The sequence below is a fragment of the Phyllobates terribilis genome, unplaced genomic scaffold (assembly GCF_046119375.1).
Source record: "Phyllobates terribilis strain yellow unplaced genomic scaffold, ASM4611937v1 Scaffold_3__8_contigs__length_932513732, whole genome shotgun sequence".
Lineage (NCBI taxonomy): Eukaryota > Metazoa > Chordata > Amphibia > Anura > Dendrobatidae > Phyllobates > Phyllobates terribilis.
This window is the reverse complement of record NW_027362763.1, coordinates 892247267-892266722: the sequence shown is the minus strand read 5'-3', so window position 1 is coordinate 892266722 and position 19456 is coordinate 892247267. Positions and strand designations below refer to the sequence as shown.

General features: G+C 44.9%; 1 protein-coding gene across 16 annotated transcripts in view; it reads left to right on the top strand.

Annotated features, from left to right (window-relative positions):
• The window catches only part of SYNE1 (spectrin repeat containing nuclear envelope protein 1), a 613834-nt gene that overhangs the window by 221319 nt on the left and 373059 nt on the right, over positions 1–19456 (top strand). For all 16 annotated transcript variants that reach the window (XM_073672712.1, XM_073672713.1, XM_073672718.1 and 13 more), the window contains 3 exons: positions 17858–17965; positions 18102–18239; positions 18447–18611. In XM_073672712.1, coding sequence (XP_073528813.1) covers positions 17858–17965; positions 18102–18239; positions 18447–18611 — 411 coding nt within the window. The remainder of the gene's footprint in view (positions 1–17857; positions 17966–18101; positions 18240–18446; positions 18612–19456) is intronic.

Here is a 19456-nt window from a genome sequence, read left to right as displayed (position 1 = left end):
GCCCTGGCTGGGCCAGAATGGGAGACCACAGAAACCCCTGATGGCTCTAAAACCATTTCAAATCCAGCAAATGCCTAACAGAGAACAATAAATATGGAAGCAGACAGTCCCAGTCTCTACTGTCCTTTTTATGGCCTTCCTGAGCATACTCTTCAGAGTCTTGTTAAACCTTTCCACAAAGACATCTGTCTGGGGATGGTATACTACAGTCCTCAGTTGGGAGATTTGCAGGACTTTGCATAGCTCTCTCATCACCTTACTCATAAAGGGAGTTCCCTGGTCAGTCAGTATCCTTTGGTAAGCTTGTTCGAGAAAAAACGTGGACCAACTCGCGGGCTATACTCTTTGCAGAGGAGTTTCTTAGTGGAATCGCTTCAGGATAGCATGTGACATAGTCGAGGATGACCAATATATATTGATGCCCACGAGCAGATTTAACCAGGGGACCGACCAGGTCCACAGCAATTTTCTCAAACGGCACTTCAATAATGGGCAATGGCACGAGGGGACTTCGAAAGTGAGAGGTGGGGTTGGTTAACTGACATATAGGGCAAGACCTGCAATACTTCAGTATTTCCCGGTGACTCCCGGTCCAATAGAACCGTTGCACGATCCGTTCCTGCTTTTTTTCCACTCCCAGGTGTCCCCCCAAGACATGTGAATGGGCCATGTTCAACACCTTCCGTCTATAGGTTCCTGGCACTATTAACTGCTCCACACGCTCCTCCCTCACTTTCATGACATGGTACTGACTCGCCCCCTGGGCCGTGGGGTACCCGGAACCGGGCCTTCTGGTGTACGGTGCTGAAGGGGGTAGTAATGGCAACCCAATCCCGTGGCTCAGGGTGGTCAGACCAAACTGTGACAGTCTATTTATCAGTGTTTTGAATGTCCGACTACGCCACCCGTGGATTGCGGTCAGGGGTGACCGCCGCTGCAAGGCAGACCGCTGAGGCTGGTGTTGGTGTGCAGCACAGGGATAGAATAACTCCCCACGGGAAGAGTGTAGCCTCAGGGCAATGTAGGTGGATGCTGGGGGTGATGGTGCAGGCGCAGCATAAATCACACAGAGTCCAATGGTGCAGTTCAGGCCTTTTACTCACAGTTGATATCCAAGTCACCTCTGTCAGCAATAACTGCCCAAGCCGTGCTGCGTCCACCAGGTCAGGGGCTCGGTCAACCCCCAGGCAACTCAGGAGTGTGGCACAGGACCCCCTTCTATCCTTTCTCTGGCCTCTCGTGCCCCACCAGTGACCACGCTTCTGTCTGACTGCCTCGGGCCTTCTCTGGTAAAACTTGGCGCCAGTTTCCCTGACCCTACGTGGTGCCTTCCTAGCGGGTGTAGCAAGGGGTCGCACCAATAAATGATCACGACCTCCGGTTCTTGGCTGAGTGATGATTTACCTCCACCAACTTGGGAATCCGGTACCCTTCCACGGCCTGACCCTTCACCCGATATAACGCGGGCTTGCAACGGTTGCTGTCCGTTCTGCTCTCTTAGGGTCCCTTCTGCCTTCTTGTTTCTGGAGCCTTTCTACTCCTCTGTCTCTCCTCTTTCCTTCCTTCTCCTTCTCCTCTTCTCTTCTCTGGCCCCGGCCTTCTCTCTAGGCCTGCCTCGTGGAGCTGAGCTCAGGCTGAGCCTCGGCTCCCTGTCAGCTCTCTACTCCTTTACTCTGCTCTGCTTCTTCCCTTTCTCCCTGACTTAAGATGGCTCCCACCTTTTATATACCTCTCTGTGTCTGAGCTCAGGTGACCTGCACACAATGAGCTCCTTCCTGTGCTCCAGAAACTGTCCCCTACTGCTCCTACATCACTGGGTTCTCTCCCCCCTCCCCACTCCAGCCAGGGAGATGGTCAGTTGTGCCTAAATGGGAGCACCGTCGAGCTGTCCCCCGGAAATGAGGTGAGTGTGTGTATGCAGCTAACTGAGCCCTGGTTCACACTCCATCCTTACCTGGGAGTGGAATATCACACCTCTGGTTGAGGTGCAATACCCCTGTGGCAACCGAACCCTTGGGGCGCCACAGTACAACAACTCCCCACTCATCAAAAAATGGGGAAACCTTTTATCAGCCCCTGGCTCCTGTGCAACCCCATTTATGACAGTGACATTATTAAAGGCTTCCTCCAGAGTTAGGTCCCTATGTTGTGCAGACCCAAAATTTTCGCTGGTCACCCCTAACTCTGGAATGTCAAGCTCAGGGGACACTACCTCCTCATCCCCCACAAAAACACAAAAGGGAAACACGTATGATTCTGCTTGTGGTGATACCTCTTCAGAGTTACCTGACTTCTCAACCACGCCAGTGAACCCTGAATCCTTCCCCCACAGATCCAAAAATAAACAAAAGTTCTGGCCTATAATGATAGGGTGCAACAAGTCCTGAACGATGCCCACCTCGTGGGACTCGGTACCATGAGCTGCTTCAATGTCCACTCTAGCCATCGGATAGTCCTTAGCATCGCCATAAATGTACCATACGCCAACTTTTTTCCCCGGGATCAGTTGGAGGGGAAGAGTGGCCCTCACGGGGGTCACCAGACTCCCCGAGTCTAGCAGTGCTGTTATCTGCCACCTGTTCACTTTCACAGGATATGCTTGTGGTCCCTCACTGGGTAAACAGTTCACACTGCCGGCCGGATACGCATAATAAGAACAACGGTGTCCTATGCTGCAGTACATCTGCTCGGGGGTCAGGGGAAAATGGGCGTCTATATGGCCTGGGCCGTGGCACCTCCAGCAGATCACATCACCCGTAGGGACCTTGGGCACCACCTCCACCGCCCCTTTGGACCTTGGACGCCCTTTTGGGCCTCCGCCCTTTGCTGGGCCCCCCAATATGGAGTGGGCTGCCTCCCCAAGGAACCCTCAACCCCTTGGTATCTCTTGACCAGTCCAATTAGTTCATCTGCATGTCGGGGATCACCCTGGGCAACTCAAGTCTGTGTGGGCTTCGGTAGGGAGTGCACAAAACGGTCCATCACCACCCGCTCTACCATCTGCACAGGTGTAGAGGACTCTGGACCGGGTGTAACAGCTCAAACATTTGGGAGCGTGGCGGTTTGTCCCGGTGATACACCCAGCGATGAACCTGCTGTGCCCTGATAGTCATTGTCATCCCTAAACGTGCAAGAATCTCAGTTTTTAGCTTGCCGTACTCTTTGGCGTCCTGCAAAGCTAAATCATAGTATGCCTTCTGGGGCTCTCCCATCAAGTATGGCGCCAGTACCTCTGCCCACTGCTCTGGCGGAAGTTTTTCCCTCTCAGCGACCCTTTCAAACACAGTCAGGAAGGCCTTAACATCATCCCCTGGGGTCATTTTCTGCAAAGCCCGTCTTACCGCCTTCCGGACATGGGAGTCATCAGCCGGACTCAGGGTTGGGGTGCTCGTCCTGCCCTGGATGGCGGTTGCCAGAAGCTGCATCTGCTGCCGTTGTTCCTGCTGGTGCTGCTGGATCTGCTGTAACAACAGCCTGTTGGTCTCCTGCTGCTGCTGCGACTGGACCAAGTGTTTCAGCAAGTCCTCCATTTTGTCTGGCGATGCATGCTGGCTTGCGACAGACTTGACCCAGGACATGCAGTCCCTCCTGTAGCAGTCACACATCTCTGCTTAGAACATTGGCCGCATTCTCCACCAATTGTAGGGATGGTACTCACTCAGGTGCGGTTTGAGGCAAACAGGAGGCATGTTCCTTTAAATATCCATAGTGGTTTATTGGCTTCATAAACCGTTCAAAAGGAAAATGCAAGCAAAACAACCTTTAGTGCAGGCAAAAGCAAAGATAACAGTCCTTATAGTAAAGCCTCTGAATGGCCAGCGCTGTGGTGACACAGACTGATGTAGCGTCCAGTGTCCTGGCTTGGTCTGGAGGCAAAACATACACTGGAGGCCTTCTCCCTCCACACACAGACCATGTGACAAGCAACAGCCTCCATTATATAGGCTGTTAACCACACTCAGAGGTTAGGTATGTGGGTTGCTGGACCCTCCCATCTCTCCTATCAACCCGTACCCCGGCTCCCAGGTGCAATAATTAGACCTCTTAGTGCAGGTGTGCACTAGAGAAAATACACCGGGCTACATCACAGAAACCAGCCATCTTTGCGATGCATACTTCCCATCGATTACACGACCATTAGCTTCCTTACACCACTGATTTCCCTACTGTGAGCGTCGTGAAAATATGAGTGTTGGGAAAATGGGCGCCGGAGATGGTGCATGCACACATCGAGATCTCGGGAGTAAATTGAGATCTCCTCCCAGCAGGGGCCCGCAGCATTGCCCCACTCCTTCCAATGGCGCCGGCCTCCTGCTGCAGCAACCCTGCCTCCTGTGACCTCGCTCCACCGCAGCCACCCCCCCCCCCTGTTAAGCTACCATAAAATCGAACTATAAAATGCACAACCATTTTATTTGAAAATGTTTTTTTCCTGTTTTCCTCCCCAAAATTTGGGATGCGTCTTATGGTCTGGTGCGTCTTATAGTCCACAAAATACGGTAGATGTTGCAATATGGTGCCAACTTGTTCATTCCATGCCTAAAAGCCATACAAGATGTCTTTAAAAATCATGGAGGTCATACAAAAATTCTAGATGTAATCATTTTTTAGGTTGGGTGTATTCATTTTTGCATCAACTAATTAGAGTGTTAGAGTGAAACTGAAGATTTTGTAATGAAAGTTATATTATTAACTTTACTTCAAGTTATGGGTTAAAAAATGTACTATGAAACTCAGTTTTGTCAACATTTTGGAGATGTTTCTTGTGTTCAGTGAGATATTGATTACAATCTTACTTTTCAAAAGAGGTGTACTCATTTATGCTGAGCACTGTGCTTATGTATATAAGGAAGGAGTTCTTAGCCAAATATACAGAAGAGGCCGTTACAACCTCCTGAGGTATGCTGCCAAAAAACTGACTAGCACATCAGAACAGAATAAAGAAAATGTGGACAGGTGTAAGCTGCTATGACTGCATAATATAAAAATAAAAAATTACAGCAGCACTCTGTAAGATGTATGCAGACATTGAATATATGAAAATTGGACTGCATTACCGCCATGTAGAGTATACTTTTAATATGAAGATACTTGATGCACAGATTGTTCGATTCACAAGATCCCACCAGCCTTGACAAGGCATACCTATCCTTGATGGGACCCGAAACCTAATATTTCACAAACATGCCTCTCCTGGGCTAAAAGCCTACAAATTTAAAGGGCAGATAGAATCCAGCAGTAATTAAAAACAGTCTTAGGCTGATGGGAAGAACTCAGCCAAATATGGAGGCAGTCGCCATCTCCAATAGTATACTACAGAAAAAAAAACAACAAAAAAAACTGACCAGTACCTCTCAAAGAGCTTTGCATGCACTGACCTTCTGCCTATCTACCATTGTGAAAGTGCTGTGTCTGTACTGACTCCAACCTGTTTGTCTGCAGTTCTTGTCCTTTGTTTTGGGTTAATGTATTTCATACTTTCCAACATTAATCTGTCAGCAGATTTTTGCTACCTAATCTGAGAGCAGCATTAAGTAGAGAAAGAGACCCTGAATCCAATGATGTATCATTTAGTTTACAGGGTGCAGCAGTTGTGACACAATCATAGTTTTTAGATGTAGAATGCAGCTGAGCTGAGAAAGCTAACCCAGCCCACACCGGGGCCCTGTGTTTACATTGTCTATAGACAGTGAGCTGTATATCACTGGAGGGGGCGGAGTCAGACTTGCAAGCATGTTCCAGCTAGTCACAGTAATGATAATATCCTAGTTATAAAACCTTCACTGTAAGTAAATAACAGTACACAGTCTGACATGTGACACATCGTTGAATTCTGTTTTTTAGCTTGTACCTCATGCTGTCCTCAAATTACACAGTAAAAACTTGCTGACAGATTCTCTTTAAGTCCCACCACCAATACCACCTGGTAATGCCCTGTCCCTCTTGGAAGCAACCAGACCAGTTCAAGACCATTCCACTTCTGGGACTGTACCTAGGAATTTGGGAAAACACTGCCACATTCGTGTCAATTCGAAAGCATCTTATTAGATTCCTCTATAGTTCACCAGTTCCTGACGAAAAAAAAACAACTCTGGTCGCTGCAACCTGGGGATTCTCCACAGTGAAGATCAAATCTTTCTACAAAGATTAAAGGGTGAAAACCTCAGATTCAACTATCTAGTTTAGCCCAACACCAAATCTATAGCTGTTCAGTGGGTCCACATTTTACTCATGAGTGTAAAGAACTGGATGACACTAAAGGACAGGGAGTAAAATATATACAGCGGGGGAGATAAGTATTGAACATGTCACCAATTTTCTTAGTAAATATATTTCTAAGGCTATGTGCCCACGATGCAGAAATGCTCTGGATTTTTCCTGAGCGTTTCTGCATCTCCCCTGGCAGAAAAAACGCATGCGGATTGTACATGCGGATTGTACATGCGTTTTTCCTGCCAGGGACAAGCAGATGTGAAGCGTTCTTCACATGCATTTCCGCATGCGGATTGACAAGCGCTTTCCAAGCGATTTTAGCATCACTTGGAAAGTGCTTATCAACTTGATCACACTATATAAATCCATGCAACCATGTGACCGAAAGAATGGTAAAAAAATAAAAAATAAATCTATACTTACCTTCCGATGGCCCCCGGTGTCTTGCTTCGCTCCATCCTGGCTGCCGGCAGATCGAGGTACACTGAAGGACCTGCCGACGTCAGCATCGCGTGACCTGTCACATGACTATGACGTCAGTGCAGGTCCTTCAGTCCACCGCGAGCTGCCGGCATGGGAGGACGAGCGCAACGAGGGCCATCAGAAGGTAAGTATAACATTTATTTTTTATTTTATTCTTTTTTTTACAGTTTCTATGGTAACTGGGTCCGGAGGAGATTCTCCTCTCCTCCACACCCGAGTACCATCCGCACATTGGAACGCATGGAATGCGCATCTACATATACAGTGATGCGGAGTCCATGCGTTCCAATGCAAGTCAATGGCGGCGAAAACGCAGCGCTTCCGCAAAATAATTGGTAGTGCTGCGTTTTTTTCCGCAATGATAATCCGTAGCGGAAATTTCCGCAGCATGTGCACAGCACATGCGGATTATCATTGGGGAACATGGCAGGCCTTCTATCATGCGTTTTTAAGCATTTCTGCAGTGTTTTTTCCGCTGCTGAAACGCTTAAAAAACGCATCGTGGGCATACAGCCTTAAGGTGTTATTGACATGAAATTCTCACCAAATGTTGGTAAGAACCCATTCAATCCACACAGGCAAAGAAATTAAACCATAGATGTCAATAAATTTATGTGTAATAATGAGAAATGACACAGGGAAAAAGTATTGAACACGCCTACTGAAATTTAGTTAATGCTTCCAATAAAAACATTTGTTATTGACGATAGCGTCAAGATGCCTCCTGTATGGAGAAACTGGTCACATGCATTGCTCAGGTGTGATTTTGGCCCTTTCATTCACATAAACACTCTTCAAATCCTGAAGGTCCTGTGGGCTCCTTCTATGAACTCTGAGCTTTAGTTCCTTCCATAAATTTTCTATTAGATTTAGGTCAGGTGATTGGCTGGGCCATTCTAGCAGCTTTATTTTCTTTCTCTGAAACCAATTGATAATTTCCTTGGCTGTGTGTTTGGGATCATCTTCTTGCTGAAATGTCCACCCCTGTTTCATCTTCATCATCTTGGTAGATGGCAGCAGATTTTTATCAAGCATATCTCGGTACATTTGTCCATTCATCCTTCCTTCAATTATATGAAGTTTTCTAGTGCCGTGTGCTGAAAAACAGCCCCACATCATGATGTGCCCACCTCCAAACTTCACTGTTGGTATGGTGTTTTTGGGGTGATATGCAGTGCCTTTTGGCTGCCAAACAAGGTGTGTATTATGGCATCCAAAGAGTTAAATTTGGGTCTCATCATCAGACTGTATTCTCCCAGTATTTCACAGGCTTGTTTAAATGTTGTTGAGCAAACTTTAAACGCACTTGAACATGCTTTTTGTTCATCTATGGAGTCCTGTATAGTGAGCGTGCATACAGGCCATGGAGGTTGAGTGCATTACTTATTGTTTTCTTTGAAACAATTGTACCTGCTGATTCCAGGACTTTCTGTAGCTCTCCACAGGTGGTCCTTGGCTCTTGGACAACTATTCTGATTATTATTTTCACTCCTGTGTCTGAAATCTTGCCTGGGAGCACCTAGGCGTGGTCGGTTTATGGAGAAATGATTATCTTTCCACTTCTGAATTATGGTCCCAACAGTGCTCACGGCAATCTGCAGTAGTCAAGAAATTCTTCTGTAACCAATGCCATCAGCATGTTTTGCAACAATAAGGTTACTAAATTCTTGATACAGCTCACTGGTTTTACCCATCATGAGTTGATTCTTGTGTGGCACCTTGTTAATGAGACACATTTTAGAGGCCATCAGTTAAACTAGTTGATATTATTTTTCACTTAGCGACAGGATTACTTTCTAATTACTGATAGATTTCAGCTGGTTTCATGACTTTCCACTGCTTTTTGCACCTCTTTTTCTTAATGTGTTCAATATTTTTTCTGTGTGTAATTTCTCATTATTACGAATATCTTAAGTATGGACATCTATGGTTTGATTTCTTTGCCTGTGTGGATTGGATGGGTTGTTACCGACATCTGGTGAGAATTTCATGTCAATAGCAGCTGTAGAAGCATATTTACTTAGAAAATTGGTTACATGTTCAATACTTATTTTACTCAGTGTATATAATATATAATATTTAATGTTAGATTGTATAATATAATGTTAGATTTTGATATATTATGCTACATGGGTAATAAACATTGTTCAACATAAACTAAACCCATAACACTTAGATTCCTCCTAAAACAATTGAACACATAACCATATGGTCACCTGGTGGTAGACCCGGACGATCCTTGCCAGTCAGTATCTTCAACAGATGGCAATGACGGGATCAGCTTCATGTGAATACAAAGCCCATCCTTCATGGAAACTCTACATCTATTCCATTTACAGCTCCATTGTTATAACAATTAATGAAAACTAATTGCTTCTGAATTTCAGTTTTGCCATTAAATGTGGGAAGATGTATTGGCATTGAAACTTTATTTTTGGCAAGGACTAATATACATTTTATAAGCACGGTAGAACGTATTAATTCTAACTCTATGGTAGATTAGTATTTTTAATTAGTCTGTGGGTGTTTTAAACAGATTCTGTCTTTCCCTTATATTAACAGGATTTGTTGCTTGGCAACTTTGGCCACCATGTGAGAGGAAAATGTGCCTAGATCCATCTTACTTGTGTATAGCTCATAGCTTCTGGACTCTGATTTCTTAGATTACGCTAACTTGTGAAAATATTATTTGTCACATACATATCAGTTAGAGTTGGTGCGGATCAATTCTCAGGACACGGTCCATTAGCCACATCAGTCATCTGTGGTCCCTGGGTAAGCACCCCGAGAACCACCTCCCACCTGACTGCTACCGAGGCTCTTCTTTTGATTAGCCAGCCTTGCATGACATAACATGTGCTTTATGCTGCAATCAAATCAAACAACTTCTTCTCTGGTTGGCAGTGTGATCAGTAACAATACTGTTAATCTTGATCTTGATTTAAAGGGGTATTCCCATCTCCATGTTTCCATCCCAATATGTACTAGGTATAATAATAATAATATTAGCAAATACCTCCAATTAGAAATGAAATATAGTTCTTCTGATTCACTATGTCGCTTACCCCATGTGCAGGGCATTGCAGTAGCTTAGAGTATTGCTTATCAACATAGAGCTAATCTGGTGGTTTTCCAGGAGGAATCTGAAAGTAAAATGAGGGGTAAACTAACGGTTTTCTCATTCATTAGATGTGAAGTCTGCACGAAAATCCTTATCAAATCCTGAAAGTGTGACAGAGATAATACTACAGTACCATGCAAAACTGATACTGAGAGTACGACATGTGCTAGTATGAACCAGCCTGAAAATAGTGCTGCAATTCCAATCAAAACTGATCCTGAGAGTGCAACATGTGCTAGTATGATCCAGCCTGAAAATAGTGCTGCAATACCAATCAAAACTGATCCTGAGAGTGCAACATGTGCTAGTATGAACCAGCCTGAAAATAGTGCTGCAATACCATGCAAAACTGATACTGAGAGTACGACATGTGCTTGTATGAACCAGCCTGAAAACAGTGCTGCAATACCAATCAAAACTGATCCTGAGAGTGCGACATGTTCTAGTATGAACCAGCCTGAAAATAGTGCTGCAATACCAATCAAAACTGATCTTGAGAGTACGACGTGTGCTAGTATGAACCAGCCTAAAAATAGTGCTGCAATACCATGCAAAACTGATACTGAGAGTACGACATGTGCTACTATGAACCACCCTCAAAATAGTGCTGCAAAACTAATACTGAGAGTACGACATGTGCAAGTACGAACCAGCCTGAAAATAGTGCTGCAATACCAATCAAAACTGATCCTGAGAGTGCAACATGTGCTAGTATGAACCAGCCTGAAAATAGTGCTGCAATACCATGCAAAACTGATACTGAGAGTACGGCATGTGCTAGTATGAACCAGCCTAAAAATAGTGCTGCAATACCAATCAAAACTGATCCTGAGAGTACAACATGTGCTAGTACAAACCAGCCTGAAAATAGTGCTGCAAAACTGATACTGAGGGTATGACATGTGCTACTATGAACCAGTCTGAAAATAGTGCTGCAACACCATGCAAAACTGATACTGAGAGTACAACATGTGCTTGTATGAACCAGCCTGAAAATAGTGCTGCAATATCATGCAAAACTGATACGGAGAGTACGATATGTGCTGGTACGAACCAGCCTGAAAACAGTGAAGGGTCTGCTGGCACATGAGCGCCACTGCCCCTTCAGCAATTGATCATCGGACTTTCACTTATCTCATTGGTAAATTCCTGGTTTATGCTTTGTTTTATATTTTTTTAAAATTTTATATACAAATATATTGCCTATTATATTATAGTATATTGAACTTCACATTTTTCACTGGATATCAGAATAATGCACCCAAGGTTAAGATTCCTACTAAGTGCGACTTTCTAATCTGTACTCCATCTTTGGAGTCTAACACAACCCTGATTAAAGCCTTATGGGTGCTGTCTCTGTATGGCTAGATAGTATAGCACCTTATGACGATAGAATCCATTTTTTAGCTACTTTGTATCAATACGTCATGCTGTAATTTGATTATGTAATGAATTCTTATAAAACTATCCTGATTAGTTTGCTCTGTACCTCTCCTCTAATTATCTCATTGTTTACTGATTACCTCTATGTGACCATTATGGTCTTTGTGTGTTGTTAAGGAGGGTAACTGTTATACCTTTCATGTTTCTTACTTGTTGAACCTGATTTGCTCTGCCTCCCTCTGGGTTTTCTATATGTGTCTCACTCTCTATTCAACAAATGTAAAATATCTTTTTATGGACAATAACAGAGTGAATTCCATTTGGTGCAGTTGTATGGGACCTGCTGCAGAGCTAACAATACTGTGGATCAGTTTCATGATCAATGCTCTGTGGCTGGCACAGTTATATAGGTAATTTCTCAGTTGTATGGACTGTTCCATGTAGTGATTATTACTCTTTGGCCTACAATACTATATGATGGGGAATGCAGTATAGGACATAGCAGTAATTCAGAAACTTGTGGTATTTCTAGAAGTGTCTTATTTGTTATTTTATATATTCCTGTACCCCCTAAATATACAATATATACAGTTTGTCCCTCTAAATAAAATGTTAATATTCTTTATACACTCCTCAACATTGAAATTGCAACACCAAGAAGGAAAAGTTGTAAAATTATGAAAATGGATAGGATGGATAGACATGTTAATGAGATGCAAATGATGAAAAAATGGAAACCAAATGTTAAAAACATCTCGATTTATTCAACATCGAGAGTAAGCGTCACACGCAGAAATACAGGCACTTACACACTTTGGCTGCTATCAATGAGATTACTAATAGTTGTGTGAGGAAGGTTTTGCCATGCTGAATGCACTTGACCATGCAAATCATCAAGTTCCACTGCTGGCAGCACAATTTGCAATTGCCTTCCAATGACGTTCCAGATAGGTGCGATGGGAGAAAATTCTGTAGACGCTGCAGCGCATTGTAGCATGTTTAGGCCAGACAGGCTTCTCACAGTGTCACCAGCAAGATGCAGTCTGGTGTTGTCGTGCTGAAAAATGGCTCCTGAGACACTTTCTCGTTCCCTCGTTAAACTTTTTCATGGCATTGTCCGAGTGATTTCCAGTCCAATCTCTGGCTAACATTACATCTAAGGCAGTCATCACCGAAGAGATAGACCTCCATTACATCCTTCATTGTCATCTTGCTCTGCATTATGATAGTCTTTGAGAACTGTGACCTGAGGTCAATAGAACACCTGTAGTTGTATGTCTGGCTCGTAACACACTGTTGTGCAAACCTCTTCTGATGCATTGTGTAGACACTGTTTGATGCCTTACGCTTGGTATTTAACATTTAATTTCACTTGTACAGAATGGATCACTATTCAACATTCTTTGACTGTGACATGACCACGTGGGCAATGCCATAAATAGGCCTTCATAAGGGAACGTCACATTGGCCTTTCTCCCTAGAATATGGTGTGGAGTGGTATAATGTACGGTAGCTGCACCCCTCTAGTCTTTACTCCAAGTTACCTAGTGGATTGGCATTCCATTGATTTGATGGAACCAGTGGTATGGCCATTTCTCCAAAGTGTCCCAGGAGCTGTTTTTCACACAACAATGTCAGGCCTCATGTTGCTCGTGCTACTGTGAGCAGCCTGTGTGGCCTAAATGTGCTACCATGGCCTGCAGTATCTCAGGACTTGTCTCCCATCGAGCACATCCGGGGTGTCAGTGGTCTGCATTTGCAATGGGAGCTTCCTCAGACAACCATTAATAACATTATTGATAGCAGCCAAGGTGTATAAGTCCATATATTTTTGCACATAGCGCTCATACGCGATACTAAATATATTGAGATGTTTTGAAAACTTGTTTTCTATTTTTTCATCATATGCATATAATGACCATGTGTGTTGATCCTGTGATTTTCATAATTGCACAACTTTTCCTTTTTACAATGTTACAGTTTTAATGTTGAGTAGAGTAGTGTTAGCAATTTCAGAATACATTTCTAATTATGTAAAAACAAAGATTTAATTTGCAATGGATTTCCTATACCAATATAATGTGAAGTGTAGCACAATTAAAAAACAAAATGCCTATAAAAAACCCTAAAGCTCTCTTCGCACAAGCATTGTGTCTTCTGTTCATACCTGGTCCGTGACTATTCTGAAAGGTCCATGAAGTCCTCACTGTACCACTGACATAGGAGCCTTCAGGCTTCCAGTATTTTCACCTGCAAAAAGATCCCTGCAGACGATGGATTTCTATCATTTAGGACCCTACAGGAGAAATAAATGACTCAAATGTGGAAAGAGCATTAGATATGAGTTATATGATTTAATCCCCCCAGGTAATAATATATGATGTAATAGAGTATAAGTAGCATAGGTGGATTATAATGAGGGCAATCTGGGCTACCGCCCGGGGCTCCGGGAAGTCCATGACCAGATTGCGCTCATTATAATATGTGCAGCGCCGCGGCACATACCGGCAGTCAGAGGCTGGGGGCCCCTGGACCGCTCCCCCAGCAGCGACGCACGGCCGCTGCTTCTTCTTTGGCCGGGCCAGCACTCCACCTGTTAACTTCCCTGTGTGCTGGCCCGGCCGCGTCACAGCTAGGAGACAAGGCCCTGTGCGCGGCCGTGTCTGCTAGTGTAACGTCACGCAGTGCACGCCCTGCACTGCTACATACCACCGTAGAGGAGCTGAACGACGGGAGCCGGGGGATGGTGAGTGTATTAGTGTGTGTGAGTGTGTGTATGTGTGTGAGAGTGTGAGTGTGTATGTGAGTGTGTGTGTGCGTGTGTGTGTGCAGATATCATTGTGTGATGTCTGTTTATATTTATTTTTGTGTTTCAAATGTGTTTATGCGTGTATGTACAGTTCAGACCAAAAGTTTGGACACACCTTCTCATTTAAAGATTTTTCTGTATTTTCATGACTATGAAAATTGTACATTGACACTGAAGGCATCAAAGCTATGAATTAACACATGTGGAATTATATACTTAACAAAAAAGTGTGAAACAACTGAAAATATTTTTATATTCTAGGTTCTTCAAAGTAGCTACCTTTTGCTTTGAAGACTGCTTTGTACACTCTTGGCATTCTCTTCATGAGCTTCAAGAGGTAGTCACCGGAAATGGTTTTCACTTCACAGGTGTGCCCTGTCAGGTTTAATAAGTGGGATTTCTTCCCTTATAAGTGGGGTTTGGACCATCAGTTGTGTTGTGCAGAAGTCAGGTGGATACACAGCTGATAGTCCTACTGAATAGACTGTTAGAATTTGTAAGAAAAAAGCAGCTAAGTAAAGAAAAACGAGTGGCCATCATTACTTTAAGAAATGAAGGTCAGTCAGTCTGAAAAATTGGGCAAACTTTGAAAGTGTCCCCAAGTGCAGTTGCAAAAACCATCAAGCGCTACAGAGAAGCTGGCTCACATGAGCACCGCCCCAGGAAAGGAAGACCAAGAGTCACCTCTGCTTCTGAGGATAAGTTTATCCAAGTCACCTGCCTCAGAAATCGCAGGTTAACAGCAGCTCAAATTAGAGACCAGGTCAATGCCACACAGAGTTCTAGCAGCAGACACATCTCTACAACAACTGTTAAGAGGAGACTTTGTGCAGCAGGCCTTCATGGTAAAATAGCTGCTAGGAAACCACTGCTAAGGATAGGCAACAAACAGAAGAGACTTGTTTGGGCTAAAGAACACAAGGAATGGACTTTAGACCAGTGGAAATCTGTGCTTTGGTCTGATGAGTCCAAATTTGAGATCTTTGGTTCCAACCACCGTGTCTTTGTGCGACGCAAAAAAGGTGAACGGATGAACTCTACATGCCTGGTTCCCACCATGAAGCATGGAGGAGGAGGTGTGATGGTGTGGGGGTGCTTTGCTGGTGACACTGTTGGGGATTTATTCAAAATTGAAAGCATACTGAACCAGCATGGCTACCACAGCATCTTGCAGCGGCATGCTATTCCATCCGGTTTGCATTTAGTTGGACCATCATTTATTTTTCAACAGGACAATGACCCCAAACACACCTCCAGGCTGTGTGAGGGCTATTTGACCAAGAAGGAGAGAGATGAGGTGCTACGCCAGATGACCTGGCCTCCACAGTCACCAGACCTGAATTCAATCGAGATGGTTTGGGGTGAGCTGGACCGCAGAGTGAAGGCAAAAGGGCCAACAAGTGATAAGCATCTCTGGGAACTCCTTCAAGATTGTTGGAAGACCATTTCCGGTGACTACCTCTTGAAGCTCATCAAGAGAATGCCAAGAGTGTGCAAAGCAGTCATCAAAGCAAAAGGTGGCTACTTTGAAGAACCTAGAATATAAGACATATTTTCAGTTGTTTCACACTTTTTTGTTAAGTATATAATTCCACATGTGTTAATTCATCATTTTGATGCCTTCAGTGTGAATGTACAATTTTCATAGTCATGAAAATACAGAAAAATCTTTAAATGAGAAGGTGTGTCCAAACTTTTGGTCTGTACTATATGTATATGACTGTATATGTTTGTGTGTGCGTGACTGCGTGCGGCCTACCGCTGTCTCTGTGGGGGGCGCCGTGCAGCCTCCCGCTGTATCTGGGGGGCACCGTGCGGCCTCCCGCTGTGTATAGATGGCGCCATGTGGCCTCCCGCTGTGTATAGATGGCTACATGCAGCCCCCTGCTGTGTATAGATGGCTACGTGTGGCCTCCTGCAGTGTGTAGATGGCGCCATGCGGCCCCCTGTTGTGTATAGATGGCACCGTGCGGCCCCCTGCTGTGTATAGATGGTGCCATGTGGCCTCCCGCTGTGAATAGATGGCTACATGCAGCCCACTGCTGTGTATAGATGGCTACGTGTGGCCTCCTGCAGTGTGTAGATGGCGCCATGCGGCCCCCTGTTGTGTGTAGATGGCACTGTGCGGCCCCCTGCTGTGTATAGATGGTGCCGTGCGACATCCTGTTGTCTTTAGATAGCGCCGTGTGGCCCCCTGCTGTGTATAGATGGTACCGTGCGGCCTCCTGTGGTGTATAGATGGCGCCGTGCAGCCTCCCGCAGTGTATAAATGGCTACGTGCGGCCTCCCGCTGTGTATAGATGGCTACGTGCGGCCTCCCGCTGTGTATAGATGGCTACGTGCGGCCTCCTGCTGTGTATAGATGGCACCGTGCGGCCTCCCGCAGTGTATAGATGGCACCGTGCGGCCCCCTGCTGTATATAGATGGTGCCGTGCGGCCTCCCGCTGTGTATGGATGGCTACGTGCGGCCCCTGCTGTGTATAGATGGCTACGTGCGCCCCCCTGCTGTGTATAGATGGCTATGTGCGGCCTCCTGCTGTATATAGATGGCGCCATGCGGCCCCCTGCTGTGTACAGATGGCACTGTGCGCCCCCCTGCTGTGTATAGATGGTACCGTGCGGCATCCTGCTGTATATAGATGGCGCCGTGCGCCCCTCTGCTGTGTATAGATGGTGCCGTGCGGCCTCCTGTGGTGTATAGATGGCGCCGTGTGGCCTCCCGCAGTGTATAGATGGCTACGTGCAGCCTCCCGCTGTGTATAAATGGCTACGTGCGGTCTCCTGCTGTGTATAGATGGCACCGTGCGGCCTCCTGCTGTGTATAGATGGCTACTTGCGGCCTCCTGCTGTGCATAGATGGCACCGTGCGGCCTCCTGCTGTGTATAGATGGCTACGTGCGGCCTCCCGCTGTTTATAGATGGCTCCGTGCGGCCCCCTGCTGTGTATAGATGGCTACGTGCGGCCTCCTGCTGTGTATAGATGGCATCGTGCGGCCTCCTGCTGTGTATAGATGGCTACGTGCGGCCTCCTGCTGTGTATAGATGGCACCGTGCGGCCTCCTGCTGTGTATAGATGGCCACGTGCGGCCTCCTGCTGTGTATAGATGGCTACGTGCGGCCTCTCGCTGTGTATAGATGGCTCCGTGCGGCCCCCTGCTGTGTATAGATGGCACCGTGCGGCCTCCTGCTGTGTATAGATGGCACCGTGCGGCCTCCCTCAGTGTATAGATGGCTACGTGCGGCCTCCCGCTGTGTATAGATGGCTACGTGCGGCCTCCCGCTGTGTATAGATGGCACCGTGCGGCCTCCCGCTGTTTATAGATGGCGTCGTGCGGCCTCCCGCTGTGTATAGATGGCACCGTGCGGCCTCCCTCAGTGTATAGATGGCTACGTGCGGCCTCCCGCTGTGTATAGATGGCTACGTGCTGCCTCCTGCTGTGTATGGGAGGATTGTGGCAGCTCATATTGTGTGTAGGGTCTCATACTGTATATAGGGAATGTCAGCATACTTAATTGTGCTCAATATTAAGTCATACAATTTATGTAAAAAAAATTAATATAATTAATATATTAATATTGTGCCAAATTAATTTCACGTGAACTATCAAATGATCTATCACAGGGGATCAAGTGACATGTCACGTGATACATCAGGTGTGTGTGGGCGGGAGCCTGCGCCTTCTAAACTGCCCAGGGCCCTTGCTACTCTTAATCCACCCCTGATAAGTAGTGTAATGGTATTAAGTCAATGGGTGTTGTTGACCTGTCAATATTGTAATTCTTTTCTGCCGTACATTTCTCTGCATTATGTGTCATTTATATACATATGCTTATTTCTTTTTTGTAGAGAGAAGACAGGCTGGTGCTTCGGGACTTAAAAGTTTGGATTGAACAGTTTGAAAGAGACATCACCCGCGCACAAACAGTAGAAAGCAGTTTACAGGACAGATACCAGGTATGTGAGTAAGATGGGTTTTGGCATTACAGGACAACCCTTTAAACTCTTCTTATGACCGTCATGAGGATTTTTATGAGTAAACTGCACTTCACTATATTCCTCCCTAACTGATCTCTTCTCTTTCTTTCTGCAGTTATACAAACAGTATAGAGTACAATATGAAATGAAAAGGAAACAGATTGAAAGTGTTATTCAGCCATTGGGCAAAGATGGAAAACGATCCCTTGATCAGACGATGGTGAAGCAAGCATGGGAGAAGGTTTCTGCTAGAGTAGGTTATTATTAGTATACATAATATTTTTCTTCATGTGTCTCTGGAAAAGTGAATGTTGATCTTCAGCGTCTTGAAAATGTATTGGTTAGGTCTCGCGACTGGTTTCTTTCACATAATGCCTATGTTCAGTGGTTGAGTGGGACAATGTAAGGAAAGAATATATGATAAATTAGGAATTAATGGAAAATATGATTTTATTTCTAGATTCTTGATTGGCATGTACAACTTGACAAATCTCTACCAGCTCCATTAGGAACCATTGGTTCCTGGTTATATCGAGCTGAGGTTGCACTCAGGGAAGATATTATTATGCAACAATCTCACGAAGAAACAGCAAATATGATTCACAGAAAACTAGAACAACATAGGGTAAGAAAACTGATTGCTATACATATATCTTGTGGTTTGGAGTTAACTAATATATTGTGAAACTTATAGTGCTAGTACCAACATTTTTATTACACTAAGGCTGCGGCGAGGGGCGGCCAAACCATTTGTGCAACCTGTGCAGCCGCAGAAGGGCCCGAGATTTAAGGGGGCCCACTATCACCTCCAAAACAGGTGGAATTATGTACAGTGGCATGTAAAAGTTTGGGCACCCCTGGTTAAAATCACTGTTATTGAGAACAGTTTAGCAAGTTGAAGATGAAATGATCTGTAAAAGGCCTAAAGTTAAAGATGATACATTTCCTTTGTATTTTAGGCCCCAAAAAAATATTGTCATTTTTTACATTTTAAATATTACGAAAAGGAAAATGGGCCGATGCAAAAATTGTGTGCTCAGTTAACGTTGACCAAGGTTTCACACTATCATTGTTAGGAAAATCCAGGTGGCGCAAATTTCTCAGCTTTATAAAAACCTTGCCTCCTCTAATCTTGTGCCAAAAAACAGCAGCTATGGGTTCTTCTAAGCAGCTGCCTAGCACTCTGAAAATGAAAATGGTGGAGGCCCAAAAAGCAGGAGAAGGTTACAAGAAGATAGCAAAGCGTTTTCAAGTTGCCCTTTCCTCAGTCCGAAATGTATTTAAGAAGTGGCAATTAACAGGAACAGTGGAGGTCAAGATAAGGTCTGGAAGACCAAGTAAAATGTCAGTGAGAGCTGCTCGTAGGATTGCTAGAGAGGCATATCAGAACTCCTGCTTGACTGCAAAAGACCTTCAGAAAGATTTAGCAGACTTTGAAGTTGTGCTACATTGTTCTACTGTTCATAGATC